This window comes from Chaetodon trifascialis, chromosome 19 (assembly GCF_039877785.1).
Source record: "Chaetodon trifascialis isolate fChaTrf1 chromosome 19, fChaTrf1.hap1, whole genome shotgun sequence".
Lineage (NCBI taxonomy): Eukaryota > Metazoa > Chordata > Actinopteri > Chaetodontiformes > Chaetodontidae > Chaetodon > Chaetodon trifascialis.
In genome coordinates, this window is record NC_092074.1 from 6,548,721 (window position 1) to 6,564,924 (window position 16,204).

General features: G+C 44.4%; 2 protein-coding genes across 2 annotated transcripts; one reads left to right on the plus strand and one right to left on the minus strand.

Annotated features, from left to right (window-relative positions):
• Window positions 1-940: 940 nt before the first annotated feature.
• hnrnpub (heterogeneous nuclear ribonucleoprotein Ub) lies at window positions 941-11,428 on the plus strand. The gene is made up of 14 exons (XM_070986783.1): window positions 941-1,554; window positions 3,042-3,156; window positions 5,224-5,303; window positions 5,491-5,630; window positions 5,751-5,850; window positions 6,524-6,636; window positions 6,785-7,048; window positions 7,213-7,332; window positions 7,446-7,574; window positions 7,664-7,832; window positions 7,925-8,203; window positions 8,311-8,582; window positions 8,756-8,893; window positions 9,310-11,428. The coding sequence occupies exons 1-14, from the start codon at window positions 1,101-1,103 to the stop codon at window positions 9,358-9,360; spliced, it is 2,424 nt and encodes an 807-aa protein (XP_070842884.1). The 5' UTR covers window positions 941-1,100; the 3' UTR covers window positions 9,361-11,428.
• Window positions 11,429-13,664: 2,236 nt separating this feature from the next.
• On the minus strand, window positions 13,665-15,500 carry lft1 (lefty1). Its single transcript, XM_070987925.1, has 4 exons — window positions 15,236-15,500; window positions 14,769-15,015; window positions 14,392-14,631; window positions 13,665-13,989 (listed from the first exon to the last, which is right to left on the minus strand). The coding sequence occupies exons 1-4, from the start codon at window positions 15,498-15,500 to the stop codon at window positions 13,665-13,667; spliced, it is 1,077 nt and encodes a 358-aa protein (XP_070844026.1).
• Between the last annotated feature and the right edge of the window lie 704 nt (window positions 15,501-16,204).

The window sequence follows — 16,204 nt, forward strand, 5'->3', positions numbered from 1 at the left end:
TAAATTCTCCTACACATTTGGAAGGGGAGGAATGAGGCGAGGAGTTTTTAATTGGTTGCAATCTGCCACCTCGCTGCCAGATGCCACTAAATTCTACACACTGGACCCTTTAATTGTTTTTAAATTTTAAAAAGAAATTACAAAAGGTTAACAAAACATCAAATGTGGTTCATATTGTCATGAAGAGTGTGACGCTTTTTGTGCTTAAGCATAAACATGTTCCACATCAATTGGCAAATGCCTGAAAGTGACTGCTTTTGATGCTCTTGATTGATGAATCTGATGTTCCCTCTGTTATCAGCATGAGAAGATGAAATAAAATGATGCATTCAGAAAAAGGAACCAAAAGTTACACAGTCATTCATGTGACCCTCTTTTACTTGATTGGCTTAATGTTGGATGGTTGCTGTCCTAAAACCCTCCAGTAGATTTATTGTTACAATAGCCAGCTGTCTGGAATATTAAATGAATTTATATGAAATTCACCCCCTGATTTTAATTTTCCTTTAATCATTCATATTTCTATTTCCCCTTGGAAGAAACTATGTTGCAAAATGTTTACTAAATATACATTAGCAGCCTACTTCGTGCAAGAACCAGTACTCCTACATTAATTAGGATAAAAAATATTGTACATTACGGTATTTTAGATCATCCTATAGTCTTGCTACAAACATTCCTCTCTTAAATGCATTCTGTAATACGCTTGTTTATTTCCAAACATATATGTATTTAGTCAATAAAGATGAATAATATCGTGGGTGTAATATGTGTGGATTTTCTTCCTCCACATTCTGTCCCACTTTTTCCTCAACGGCGCTTTCTGTGAGACTGGTTTTATAATTACGGCAGTGACAGATGGCTGGCGGGTTATGTAGCCAAGCTGCGTTGCTCTCTGGGTAATTACGGTAGGCGACGTCATCCTCCTCCCCCACACCGCAGGCTCGCTCAGCTCTTTTGCCGGTGAAAGATTGGTCGGACAGCGCGGGTGCCATTTGGCGCAGATTTGAGCTACATCCGTTAACAAAGGGCGCCCAGTTATTTATTTGTCGTGGTATCTGTGAATTTTACTTACTACATTTTGCAGTCAAACATTCACAATGAGCTCCATTAACGTTAAAAAGCTGAAAGTGAACGAGCTGAAGGACGAGCTGAAAAAGCGTAATCTTTCGGACAAGGGGCTGAAGGCCGAGCTGATGGACCGGCTGCAGGCCGCGCTGGATGAGGAGGCCCTAGTCGGAGACTCCCCGCTGGACCAGGAGGCTGCGGCGCACGAGGGTTTCAGCCAGGCCGCCGATCAGGAAGGTATGGGAGAGGAAGAAGAGGGCGATGGCCCGATAGAAGAAAGCATGGAGGCCAACGAGGAGGAGGAAGAAGAGCCGGAAAATGGTGGCGACGGTGATGGCGTTGCCGAGGACGAAGAGATGGGTGAGGGGGAAGAGGACGGGGACGGGGACGAAGACGACGAGATGGATCCAATGCTCAAGGGAGATGTGGACGACATGGAGAAAATAGATACAGAGGATGGTGAGCCCGGGGACCAGGCTACTGAGGGTGAGTCGACTGGATTGGTTATGAAAATGTGACTGGCTGGATGGACTGTGGCTGGGTGTCGGTTTTTGCCATAACGTTAGCGTTAATGCTACCGCGGGAGGGAGCCGGCTGGGAATGACCAAATTTGAATGCGTAACCATACAAAAGAGCATCCATGTTGAGCTAGGTAGCGTAACCTCACAAGAGTAGCAACCGTTAGCCACAAACCGAAACAGTTAGCCGGTCAGCTAATTTGCCGTTAGCATCGGTCACTACCTTGCCTAGCGCGTCATTTTGCAACGTCAAGTATCGATAGTCCAGCCAACAACCGTTACTTTAGCATTATTGTTCGGTAATTGAATGTCGTTCGCTACAATGTACAGGTTAAATAAGTGAGAAGTAAGCTATTAATTTAGCTTAGTCTGGTTTTTCGTTTTGCTTGGTTAGCTTGTTAGCTTGCTAGCTAACGTCATTTTCTTTGTGTCTGTGGTGCAGTGCTAACTATCTGAACAGCCGGTTAGCTAGTTCAGTTGTTCCTATATTGACGTTTCACTACCAATGGGGTGGCAGGGTGGCGCTGCGCTTATTCAGACACTTTATAACCAACATTTAAAAACTGACACAACGTGAAAGCAACATGATGGAAATGTTGAACAGGCTTGACTGTTCTAGTGATAACAAGGTATCCCTCCTACGCGTTTCTTCTGTTAAATACTCTAAACGTAGATGGGACAAATGGGGGGGGGGGGGGGGGGGGGCGGTCCAAAAACAAGACAAATTCAACTTAAATTTCAAATTCCCGGGCAATGGCAAGACTAAGTGTCTACATAATAGGATGACTGTGATTAAATGTATTTGATTTTGTAAGGACTGGGAACACTGAGCTAGCTTACCCAAAGCTGTGCAGAACATGGGGCAGGCGCTGAACTGCTTGGCTAGCACGTGGTTAGTTTGTACGTGGTTTGAACAGAAAGTGTCATCTTGTTGGAATCAACATAGAAAATAGAAAATGTAGGATTAAAATGAATAGCACCAAGGTAATTCTGTGTAAGATATGGGGGCGGTGGGATCCAGGTCTATGTAGGTTTCCCTATTTCCTTGCATGATGCATTTGTCCCAGAGCACAGTAGGTTTATCCTCTTAAAGACTTATATCTGATTCTTATTAAGCAGTAAAGTCTGAGCCCTTTTTTGCAGGGGTTTGTCCCTTTTACTTTGCAGAGACTTGTTTTTCCAGCCCCAGCAAACACTGTTCACAATGTTCATTTGGACCAGCTCACTTTGTAATTACTAACTGGTCATTAGAGCTGTTACAATTTATAAAGTATGATTGTGTTGTTTAAATGTAATCATGAGGTGTCACCTCTAAGTTACCTTAATATTGATGATTATGGTCGACACAATGTAACTAATGAACGGGCTTTGTGGGCCAGAACCCCACTGCCAGTCCGACCTCTCTCTCACATAAAAAGGAGCACCTCATTCTATATCTTTGTTCTATTTTCAAAGGGGATGCGGACAAAGACACGAATGCTGATCAGAAGAATAAGAAGGGTGTTAAGAGACGCCGGGAGGAACATGGAAGGGGCTACTTTGAATTTATTGAAGAGAACAAATACAGCTGGTAAGGATGGGACAGAGCAAAAATGGCCTTCAGCATCCCTGAAGCGCCATCCATAGCTTTGTTAAACTGTATTGGCTTTAAGTGCCAATGCACATATTACTAGCAAGAGAAAACCCTCATTTTCAAGTATTATACTATTTATTAACAACCTTACTTTCACACACATGTTTTGAGGGTCATCCCTGACTACTTTAAGAGCCTTACCATTTACCTTTTACAGTGCCCACTCATATATGTGTCTTTAATGAACTGCATTCTGTAGCAGAAGTGCAACTATCAAGTCTCTATGAATTTTCACATCTGTTCCTCGTGCCACTTATTGTTTTGGAAAGCCCATTGTGTCCTCAACGTGAAACAAGGCTGCTCAAAGAGAACAAACCCAGAGGAAAGTAGCAGATGTGCACTTTTGAAAGAAGGGAGGGTGGGAGGAATAGCTGAGAGGCATGGGAGGAAGGGTCCACTGCTGCAGTGTAGCACACAAGGATGTAGCAAAAATCCCAAGGTATTTGGACCGTCCACGGAGGAGCTCGCTATTGACCGTCCATCGTTTTGCCTCGCAATGGTCTTTTTTTTTCTTTCCTTTTTTTCCCTTTTTCCTTTTTTTTCCATTTTGTTTGGTTGTATGATGTCAAAATGCTATTTCTGTCTCATGTATCATGTCTTGTGTGTGTGTGTTACCATGGTGTGAGAGTGTTGATGTGTGCGTTTGCCAGGCTCTTTTCTACCCCTGTACAGGCGACATCATGCATGGTGTGTGTGGGTGTTTGTGAGTGTGCATACATGTACCTACTTCTTGGTCAGTGTTTTGTTTTCATTGCGCTGTTGACACACTGTAAGGATCAGCTGGCAGAAAATGGATCGCGTTCTGATTCAGCCATTTTGATTTTTTGATATTTTTTTTGTACTTTTGGGAAACTTCTTGGACTCTTCATGAATGTTCAGGGCACCAAAATTGTTGGAACAAGATAGTATCGCTGCCTCTTCAGGTGCTTTTATCCGCCCTCTAATTGGACAGTCAAGTTTTTTTTTCTTTTTACAATCAAGCATTCATTCCCAATTGAAAGTCCAGGTTTTCCTCTGTTTCCCATTACTCTAATATTGATAGGGCTTTAATCTACCCTATGTGAAAACAGTGGCCCCTGGGCAGCCGCAAGCCTTTAGACCAGCAGCCAGTGTGTGGCCCACAGGTTGACCGCATCAACAATATGCTCCAACTCAGATAGCCTGTTCTCCAGAGCCACCTTAAGTCTCCCCTCAGCAACCACTTGTACAATACTCAAGGCTGTTTGAGGACAAATACGATGATGGATGTCTTTGGAGATGTTAAGACTGCTGCAGGTGATGAGAATGGGATGTTGAACCCCCAAAAATGACTCCACTGGTCTCAGATCATTGCTTCAGTTGAAACAATGCTTAAGCATTGTCAAGATGTTTACCTTCCTTATAACAATTTGAGTAGTTTCTTAAACTTACCAGTAAAAGAATTAGATACCTGATCTCAAGCTACAGAGTTGGTAAGTTGCTGTAGCTCAGTGTTCTGTAATTACTCCTTTCAAGCAGCTAAGCATGGTGACAGCTTGTACTAGATATTTTACACAGGACAGTGGGCTAGCCATGACCTTTTCATTTATAATTCCACACATGGGAAGTTAAATATAACTGTACCCGCCATTGCTTTGACTGACCCCACAGCAACCCTGGAGATCATAAACACACTGATCTCAAAGGGGAGAGGTCTGCTTTGGGTTATCACTTTCACCAATGGATAGCCCTGCATGTTAAGGCTAGCAGAGGTGCTTTCTTTCTGTGTATCTCTCACGTTTTAGATTTCGCTGGATACTGCAAGGTAAGTGTTGTCTGCCAAGGTCCACATTACAGACTATCCAAAAAGTTTGGAGGCTCGCCTGCCCAATTTACTGCCTCTATTTTGTATCGTTTCCCCTAGTCTGTCTTTCCACTTCTCTCCCCAAATATTTTTCAGCAACTGGTACCCAAGACATCTATTTGTTCCATGCAGTTGCACTGACATGCGAAACCTCTAATTGACTGCATGGTATCTCTTTTCAGGGCCTCATTTAAGTCTCCTGTGCCACCCCTGGAGGAAGAAGATGAGGAGTTTGATGACACAAAAGTCTGCTTGGATGCCTGTAAGTGATTTTAATGTGACAGATAGCTGCAGTTAATGGTATTCAAAGATCCAAAGTTGGAATTGCACAGAAGACCTGTCAAGAAGACTTGCATAACCACAAACTAGATCATTAACCACACTTTGTTTATCTGAGACCTTTTTGCATGGATGCAGATATTGATGAGTGTGCTTTTTTTGTGCTCCAGACAACTGCGACCTGCACTTTAAGGTGTCACGGGACCGTTACAGTGCCTCATCTCTCACAATGGAGAGTTTTGCTTACCTGTGGTCCGGAGGCAAGGGTACCTACGGTGTGAACAAAGGCAAAGCCTGCTTTGAGATGAAGGTACTGGCTTATGTATAAGTTTACACAGTATTGACAAAGTAGGTGTAAAATTCAGACATGCACTGGACTAGTGGAAGTGAATCTTGATGCATTTTGTCTGTTTTTGTTTCATGCCAACAGATTACAGAGAAAATTCCTGTGAAGCACATTTCCAGCAAGAACATGGACATTCATGATGTGCAGGTCGGCTGGTCCCTGGCTACTGGCACCCTGCTCCTCGGTCAGTGTCTTTACATATGCTTTAACTCCAGTCTTCTGTGTGTGGGACTGTTGGCTGTGTCGTTCAGGCATTCAGTGTCAGTGGAATGAATGAAGTGTCGAGTCCAGCTGTAACTTTCCATTTGCCCTTGGCGATGTTTGTTCACTCGCTGCCAGAGTAGTTTCTGCTTGGTCACATGACACATGCTGTGTACAGAGAACTGTTAAAGATAATTTTAGTTTGTTCCTTTTGTGTCTGTGATGACTAAAAAATGGGAAATCATTGCTTCTCTAATACACAAAGCACTGACCAAACCAATGCATGGGATCACAATAATGTGTAGAATTTGGGAAAAAGTGAACCTTGTTTTAAAATTTGAGAGTAAACAAACTGTACTGGGCATCTGCCAAATAAGATGACAGCAAGAGCGGAGGCTGCTGTGATCCTCTGTGAAAGGCAGTTGGTCTCAAGAGGTCCCTCTCCTGGTTCATATTCAGTATGACATGTTAATGTAAAATGGCTCCATCTCCGGCTGCATCATAGTAATGGTGGCTGGCGTATTGCCAGCGGATGATTCACACACCATTACAGAGTCCCAGTGAGTGAGACATGGTGTGTTAGTTCAGCAGTATTCCACCTGCTCGCTGTCACAAAATGTTTTCGTCAAATAATGCGTTGTCCCATTAATGTGTAGGTGAGGAGGAGCATTCTTATGCATACTCTGGGAAAGGCAAGAAGACCAGCAACTGCGTGACGGAGGACTTTGGAGAAACCTTTGAGGAGAACGATGTCGTCTGCTGCCTTATTGTAAGACATGAATGCTGCTTATATTTTATCAGCTCATTGAAGTCAATGAAAATCAGTGTAATTTGCCTGAATGAGCGGCACCATTTCTCATTTCATAACTGTCTTTATCGCACACGAAAGAACTTTGCGTTTTGCTTTCTTTGCCAAGGACTTTGAGGGTGAGGAGTTGGTGTTGTCCTTCTCCAAGAATGGCGGGGAGCCAGCCGTCGCTTTCCAGGTCAGCAAGGACACCCTGAACGGCCAGGCCCTCTTCCCCCACATCATCTGCCACAATTGCGCAGTGGAGTTCAACTTCGGCCAGATGGAGACTCCGTACTTCCCCCAGCCCCAGGGCTACACCTTCCTGCAGCAGATCCCTGTGGACGAGCGAGTCCGCGGGCTCAAGGGGCCACAGACCAAGGCTGACTGCGAGGTAAGCACAGTAATGTGTGGACATTGTTTTGATTACTCGTGTGCTAAATGTATAATTTCTTTATTGGTGTTCAGAACTACAATATTCAGGTGTGTTTCAGGGTTTAGAGTCAATTTTTGAGGGGACTTTGACCATAATTCTTTCTTTGGCTTCATGTTATGTAGATCATAGTAATGGTTGGCCTGCCAGGCTCAGGGAAGACTACATGGGTGAAGAACCATGTCCAGGAGAACCCTGGGAAATACTACATCCTGGGCAGTGACACTATTGTGGACAAGATGATGGTCAGTACTGATACAGCTGTGTGGGTTCCTGTTGTTTTTAGTAACTCTGTAACATGTGCACATGCTGTAAGTCTCTGTTCCTAATGTAGATTTGATCCTATCATTTAATGCAGATCAATAGCCTGAAACGCCAGTCAAAGGACATCACAAAACTGACTGCCATTTCCCAGCGAGCACCACTGTTCTTGGGAAAGTTCATTGAGATTGCCGCCCGCAAGAAGAGGAACTACATCCTGGATCATGTAAGCAGCTGGTTCTGAATCTGAGCACAGTGTTTGCCAGGTGTGACTTTAAAATGAGACCTTAGAAATCACTCTCTCCTCCCTCCCAGACTAACCTGTCTGCTCCAGGCCAGAAGAGGAAGATGTGCTTGTTTGCGGGCTTCCAGCGCAAAGCCGTGGTGGTCTGCCCCTCTGATGATGAGTACAAGCAGAGGGTCCAACAGAAGGTTGAGAGTGATGGCAAAGAAGTGCCCGAGCACGCTGTCCTCAAAATGAAAGGTAAGAAAAGATGCTTGGGTTAGGACTAAGTAGTTGAAAACTAAGTAGTTTTTGCACCCCTGACCACGTCCTCCGCCTCCTTTCCATTACAGGTTTCTACTCTCTGCCCGAGGAGGGAGAGAGCTTTGATGAGGTCATCTATGCCGAGCTGCAGAAGGAGGACGCCGGCAAGCTGCTGGAACAGTACAAAGAGGAAAGCAAGACTGCTCTGCCAGCCGAGAAGAAACCCAACCAGGGAAGCACAACGCCCAAAAGAGGCGGCGGCCTGCGTGGTGGCCGGGGAGGCAAGAACCAGTTTGGCCGCGGCGGTGGACCCGGACAGAGAGGCGGCGGCCGTGGAGGCTTCCAAAACAGAGGCAACTTCAGAGGAGGTGCGATTGACGTTTGAAGAGTAATTAATGCCATTTTAGTAGAAGCTGTTCCCATTGTTTAGAAAGCACGTTCATTCTCACTTGTCCTGTTTCTGATCTTTCTGCAGCTCCTGGCCCTCGTGGCGGCTTCAACCGTCCACCTCGCGGCTTCCTGCCTCCTCTGGGCTTCAGAGGAGGGTTCCATAACCGCGGAAACTTCAACCGGGGCGGTGGCCACATTCCCAGCCTGGGAGGATCCCCCAGGGGTGGTCCAATGAGGGGTAACATGGGACCCAGAGGGGGACCCATGAACAGAGGCGGCCCAATGCACAGAGGCAACATGAACAGAGGAGGTGGAGGCAACATGAACCGCGGTGGAAACAGGGGACACCCCGGCCAGGTGGGTTTGATCTCAAGTTTGCAGAGGTTTCCAAAGTGTCTGCACTCAAAGCACTCTTAATGTTCTAGCATTGACCCAGATTCTTTAAGTTTTTTGGTCACATTATGCTGATGCATATTCTAGTTTGTGAGCTCCTGCGTGCTCACCATTTCCCTGAACCTCTCCCACTACAGTTTCACCAGAGAGGCGGTAACCGCGGCAACTTTGGCAACAAGAACGGCAACTATGGCAACAACAGGAACAGCGGTAACTTTGGCAACAGGAACGGCATGGACAAGGCCCAAGCCTTCAACCAGAGCTGGCAGCAAGGGGTGAGTATTTCTGCAGCTGAGACATGGTTAATGTGCTCACTACAGCAGACTTCACACACACACAGTCAATGTTTAAGACGATGCACATTAAGTTTAACGGCCAAGTTTGACGTGAGTTTGGCGTGTGCATGTGAATAAATCTATAGTATGTATAGACACCTGCTGCAGGGAACAGTACTTCATCAACTTCCGCGTCAATATGAATATTTTCCCCACTTTCTAGTGTTTTGTCTCAACCGTACCAAAGTAAAGAGGCTTGTATACACAAGTGCTTTCATTCTTTATCTCAGACATTCAAGCATTCTTGAATGGACACATCAGCCTTTAAAGAGCCTCCTGTTACTGTATTATCAAACAATGACCAGTCAAAAGCAGCAGAACATTGAATGCATTGCTGATCTCTGTGTCCTGTGCAGTTCTGGAACCAGAAGCCGTGGAGCCAGCAGTATCAGCCTGGATATTACTAAGACATTTGTTCTAACGGACTGGTGGCAGAGGCCCACCACTAGCCACGGAACATCCCTCCACCCCGCTTTTCGATTTTATTTTCCTTGAACCCACTTTTAATAATCTAAAACCCATCAACTGAAGACTAAAGTGTTACGGAGCAACAACATTCCACATCAGAGGGGAGACCAGGCAACCTGAGTGTGATTGAAGCTTTCTATATCTATATACACATGTACAGCGTGGGTTCAGTCTCATTCAGTCATCTGTTTTTCTTTTGTTGTATATTTCATTCTTTATTTTTCACCACTTTTAAATAATGTGCTTTTAAAACTCTCATGTTTGTAATATCAGGAACCAGAAATATTTTGCCAGCCCAGCAGATGTTGAGAAGTTTTTTTTTTTCTCTCCCCTCCCCCAGGGTTGTGCATTTTATCTGTGCTGTGATTTTTTTTTTTTGTTTTGCTTTTTTTTATTACAAATTGTACATTTTTTTTCCCTTTTTTGCCGTAGTTTGTATGCAGAGTTTAAGAAACGGTAATGATTGAAAGGAACCGTGGCTTATTAGGAAGAAGCATGGTAGGTGATCATATTGTTAGACTGTACATGTCGATATAGTCCACTGTCAAACAGTTAAACTGAAGCAACAAATGAATTACAGCAAAGCTTTTGTCTTTTGTTCCCAGTATCAAACCTGTAACCTAAACCATAGACCTACAATAAACAACTTGTTGGCTTTTTTACATTCTTCCTGGCTTATGACTTTTGATTCAGCTCAAAGGTGTGTAAAAGACCTTTGAATGGGCGATGTCCTAGTTTGCTACTTCAAACAGTGACGAGCCCGCTACAAGCCCCAGTTGACGCCTCGTTAGTGAAGATCCCCCCTCCAGTGTCCTGTCTCTGACCCTTAAGCTATTCTAATGTATATTGCTTTGAGAAAGTATTTTGGCCAAGCCATTTTCAGGATATGAATAAGCCATTTTTAGTACTACATTATGCCTTCTTTTTAATTTGTTTTTGAAACAAGTCTTTTAATTTATTTTTCAAATTAGAGCACTGACTATGCTTGATTCTCAGGAGGAAGTGCAGTTCCTAGATTCTTTTTCAACGGTTCCTTTAGTGCAGTAGACTTCTGAAAAAACAGCACTGATCAGTCAGATTCAAAAACATGACCATAAATAGCATTTTATTTATTTTTGTTTTTAGTTGACACACTTTCAATTTTGAACAAATTTTCTGATGATGCTAGTCAGCACAAACATGATTGAAAGCAGGCAGTGTTTCTCATTTTCACCAGCAAACCTAAAGGGCTACACAGTGTCGCAACACATCCAACACACCAACAATCCATGAAGACCTTCTCAGGCGGCTGGAAAAGGCAGCAGAGAGTAACTTTTTGTCCGCTTTAAGACACTGTTGCATTTGGAGGCACTCCAGAGTTGACGTTGGTGACTGTGTGGCCCGGCAATAATGGCAGCTCCGCATCCAACTGCTCATAATGCGTCCCACCGCATTGTGCTGGCAGAGGACACCCAGCTTGAGTTTTGACCGCAGAAGATCATCAGAGCTGGAAAATAAACCAGTCCAGTAGATCAGACAGAATCCACTCGTGTGTGTCCTTTGCTTTGGTTTTCTACCTGCCCGTGTTGATATTTAATAACCATGTAAATACTTCACCACTATTTCATCCATGCACGAATGTTCATGAGACAAGTGACTTGGAGTAATAACTGTGTTGTGATTAAGAAAGTGTTAGTTTGCCAGAGTACTGCTGTGTGATGAATTGACTATATTTAAATGTCTGGCGAGGTTGTGCCCTCCTGTTTTATTGTACTCGATACATAAATCTAGCAGAATGCGAGCTTTGAGTTAACAGTATCATCTGTGACACAACAGACACTATATTTTTATCGCTTTATGTTGCAGGTTGTATATCAGGTCTTTTATGATTAAACCAACAATGCAAACGCTTTGAGACACTGAGACTTGTCTTTTCTATCTGACAGTTTTTGATATTTGTGTTTAAAAGTTTGGGATTGTATTTTGTTTTATAATTTGTCTCAACTCTATTAAAGTTAAAGAAGCTGGTGGATAGTGACTTTGTGGTTTGTTACCGTGCATCGAAAAATTTTCCATTTTTATTGCCTGATGACATCGAAGCAGGCTAGGTTTAATGTCCAGAGGAAGAATGTTAATAACTTTATTCCCCTGACCTTTGATAATGACCTAATACCACCATAAATACATGCAGCCTCAACCTAGCTTTGTGTTTCGCAGAGACAATGTTAGCATGCTAACACACCAGTGAGCATTCCACCTGCTACACAGTCACATGCTAGCTTTATATTGTGATGGTGTTCGCATGCTGATGTTAGCGTCTATCTCAAAGCAACAATGTGTCTCAGTGCAGTGTCGCAGAGCTTCTAGCACACTGCAGACTCCCGTCTAAGAGCTGCTGTCTGCAGTCTCCAAACTCAGCCTCCAACCTGCATCCATCTCCTGCTCCTTCATCGTCTTTTTGCTCAGTTGTTGAGTCTCCCTTTGTCTTCATGTTAGGCCTCAATACTAACTTACCCAAAGCTGGTCCGTCCATTAGCAGCAGTTGTTGCTGTATTTCTTCTACAGATGCTGCTGTAGTTCTACTACAGATAGAGGTGTATGTCTACTACAGATAACAGTGTATTTATACTGGAGATACAGTTGTATTAATACTACAGATGCTTGTGCATTCATACTGCAGATACAGGTGTATTAATACTGCTGATACAGGTATATTTATACTGCAGATGCTTGTGTATTTACACTACAGATCAGTGGCGTTGCTCAGGTCTCTTGGGGCTCCAAGCAAGAAATCGCTGGGGCCCCCAACCCACCCGTGCACGCTGCAAAAATTTGGTTTTTGCTCAAATAAATGCACAATTTTCGGGACATTTGAGATGAATACTGAAAAAATAGATTAGCGATTCTCAAAGTGAGGTCCAACAAAGTGAGGGACCAACAGAGGTCCCTGAAAGCCCAGGCCTATCAATAATCGTTGTTGTAAATAATAGGCCGGGGCCCCCTAGTGGCCGGGGGCTCCAAGCAACTGCCTGGCTTGCCTGTCCACACACCCCACCTCTGCTACAGATACAGGTGTATTTATATTATATTTAACTGAAACCTCTTGACTACATGCAAGCTATTTCCATTTAACTAATGATGTGACTTCTGAGGCCAGTTAGCTGCACCGTTAATGGTTTAAGTGTCATTTTAGAGATGGTGAGTCATGTTGATCTTAAACGTCTTTTCTGTTGATCGGCGTCAAAAAAGCCACATTAAGTCTACTTTAACATTAGAGAAAAAGTAGCACATGAAAACTTTCAGGGGGCTGGGTACTCTTTGAGTAGCAGAGTATGTGTGACATTCATTCTCTCCAGCACTGCCTGTGTTTCCTCTGTCCCCATGACTCCTGGTGCTGCTGGAGGTGCATTTTGGGAATCCACTTCCCTCCCAGACAGACAGCTGCTTGTCTTTGGCAGGGCAGCATGTTTACCTCCATCAGCAGCATATTAGTGAATGACAAGGCCCCCCACTCAGACAGCAAACAGTGCATTAGGTATTGGCTCTGATTACCAACGTTTGGCCCGGTCTAAGTCTGATGTAAACACACGAGAAGCCCATTCTGGCTTAACGTGAATTGACTTCATGTTTGTCTGCATGTGGCCGTGTAGCTCCTTCCCACTGTCAATAAAGCATTACAAGTAGGTTGGACCGTCATTGTCAACAACAGGGTCCCCTCAGTATAACAAATGTTATAAGTCATTAGGCAAATTATTTGCTCTGCTCTACAATTTCCTATAAGTGTAAATAAAGAGGCAAAAGGGGAGGAGGCGGCTGCATGTGAATGGCATCATAAATGTGAAAGGGGCCAGACAGCCACGCTCGACAGCAGGGAGGAGGAAGAGCGCAAACTCTTAAGTGAAACAAAATATTTTATTTTCCAAACATAAACTCATCCATATTATGTACAGCTTGAAAATATAACACATCAGACAGAATTTGAACGATGGCTGCAGATTCAACACAACTCACACAAATTCAAATAAAAAATCAGAATTTACAAAATACATAAAAGTGCTTGTGGGAGGAGAGGGAGCTCAATGGCAGCAGGACTGCCTGTCGTGTGTGGAACTCCCCATAAATGTCCTTTTAAATAGAAAGTACTCAACGTGTTGTTTCAAACCATTAAATACATCAACACCCAAATGGAAAAACACTATAATAGTCCTGCGATACTTCCCAGCAGTCTGTGAGAACAGGATTACTACAGCTGTGGTCCCTGACTTCAAACTATGGAGACGTTGTCCATCGTGCAGGCACACCTCTCCACAATCATATTGGGGAATTCAGCCACTTCTATCTCAGTGTAGTCCCCCTTCTTCACCAGGTACATGATGGGTAACGGGGCGCTCTCAGACACCGTGCACCGCCTCTCCCCATAGCCGTAGTTGCGCTTGGGCTGCTTGCAGCCACCGGTGCACCTGAAGGCCTGGTAGCCCGCTGGCTCGATGATCCAGTACTGCGTCCAGGTGAGAGCGCGGAAGTTGATGAAGTACTGTTCCCTGCAGCAGGTGTCTTTGTTTTGGTTGACGTCGCAGTCGCCTCGAGAACTGAGGAGGAAAGGATGGAGAAAGTTAGGTGGCTGCTGAGACACAGAGGACCGGAGAGGCCTGGAATCTCTTAGCTACACCCCTGCTTGTCATATTTATCCAGTTATGATATTTCTTGTTTTTTAGTGGGTGAATCTACAAAAATAAGCACAATTAAATCTAAATAAAAGAAAGAATTGTTCAAAACAGATCAAAACTGTTAAACACTAACATGTGAAACATCTGAACTCATTAGATGTGGCTCTTGGACTGCCAGCCACTACTTTTACTTCTCCAAACAATGAAAATAATTAGCCTGACGCCCCAGTGTCACACTACCATAACGAATGGCAAGAAAAAGAGGACCCGGGCTAATTGTCACACTGATTCAATATCCTGTATATCAAAAGCTGGCGCCCTTACCCGTACTCTTCGAGGTTGAGTGTGTAGAGGATGAGCTCGGGCTTCCCCAAGGTGTTGTCCGTCTGCTCCTGGGTGGTAAAGCGCACACTCTTGGCCATCTCTGCCGCGTAGCTGCCAGGTCTCTCGCCCTCGATCCACACCTCCAGGTGCATAGGTGTCTTCTGCTGGGTCTTGGACCAATAGTGCACCGCCTGGGTCACATCAAAGCTCTTCCAGCCGGTCTCGTGAATGGGGATCAACCTGTGAGCACGAGATAAGGATCGATTAATTAAAAAGCTGATCATTTCCTGGAGAAGGCGATTTAAATATTATCGAGGCCTTGGTGATGTCGCCTCTTAATTGCGCGACAGCGTCACCATGAGAAAGTGATGCCTTACCGTGAATCCACCAGCGATGTCCGGTTCGATCCGTTTGGCAGCACCTCCACCCAGTAGATGCTGACCCGGGCGTTGCTGACGGGCCGGTGGTTCTTCCTCTCCACGGCGAAACGTTTGTGGTAGGAAGCCCGCTGGTAGAGCTTCAGCTCCGCCATGGTCACCTCGCTGTTATCCGGGATCCTCGCCTCCATGTCGAACACCATGCGGTGCCGAGTGGTGTCAGAATATACATACTCCCCGGAAATATCTAAAGCACAAAGCATTGTTGGTGTTTTAGACGATTCTTTCTGTCACGTGGTTTAAAATGACTGTTTGGTGAAGGAAATTTGGTGCGTAAAATAGTCTTTTCAACATGTGTCACAATTACGCACGGAAATTATGGTTTACTTCATCTGGCATCTGTGTCAAAGCTATTTTCATATGAATTCCTACAGATTACAAAAATTAAAAATGGGGTAGCTTCTTACCTGCGTTGCCAGGGATTCCCCTCAGGATGCCCGCCAGGCTGGGCAGAGATCTGCGTCTCCTGCTGTGGTGCATCTTCAGCATGGACAAGTACTTGTTTCTGATGTGCGCCGGAATAACCAGATTCTCCAAATCCCTTTTATGGATCTTAGGAACCTCATCCAACCCAAGTTTCTGCAGCAGCGCGTCCTTCATATCCTGATGCGTAAAAGCCTTGGCGAGAGCGAGGAGAGCGGTGCACAGGACACAAGCGCGGAGGAAATCCATGAGTAAAAACGTCAGTGTGATAAACAGCAGCACAGTAGCACAAGTCACCCAGAGCAGAGTGTCCCTCTGACACTCCTCTGGCCCCTTATATTGTTGCGGCCCTCCCAGTCGTTCGCACTTTGTCAATGGGGGCAGGGACCCTTATCAGAACAAAGGTGCGACAATACAGCCCCATCCTAAACAGGATATCTAAGTGGCCATACTTCAAACAGCAACAATTAGACTCGAGTGCCATCCGCATTGTGGAGGTGTAATTTCACCATAGTTCCACTAAAACTACGCTTGATGCCGGTGGCCTGCGTTGCATTTGATGGCAGAACGAGGCTCTAAAACCTACTCTTTATGGTGTAAATAAATTGTGGAAAATCAGACACTCAAAATCCTTGTGCCTTTTTATGTATTTACACATTTGTTCAGCTGGATTTTTCTAAAGCCAAATGTACCACAAAGCTTAAGTCGGTATTGTGATGGTTAAAATGCTCTTTCAGTGGTTTTTCCATCTTAAAATGAAAAACATTCTTGGGGAAACATAAAATACATGAATTTGTTTGGGATTGATTGTTAACACAAAGGCAGTTTAAAAACCACATCTGTATAATTAACAGTTACAGTTAATGTGCTCATTACCAATGGAGTCCTTGCTCCCATTTCCATTAAATCAAAAGTATCCGAGTTCTTTTCTTTATTTCACACAGCTGAACAAA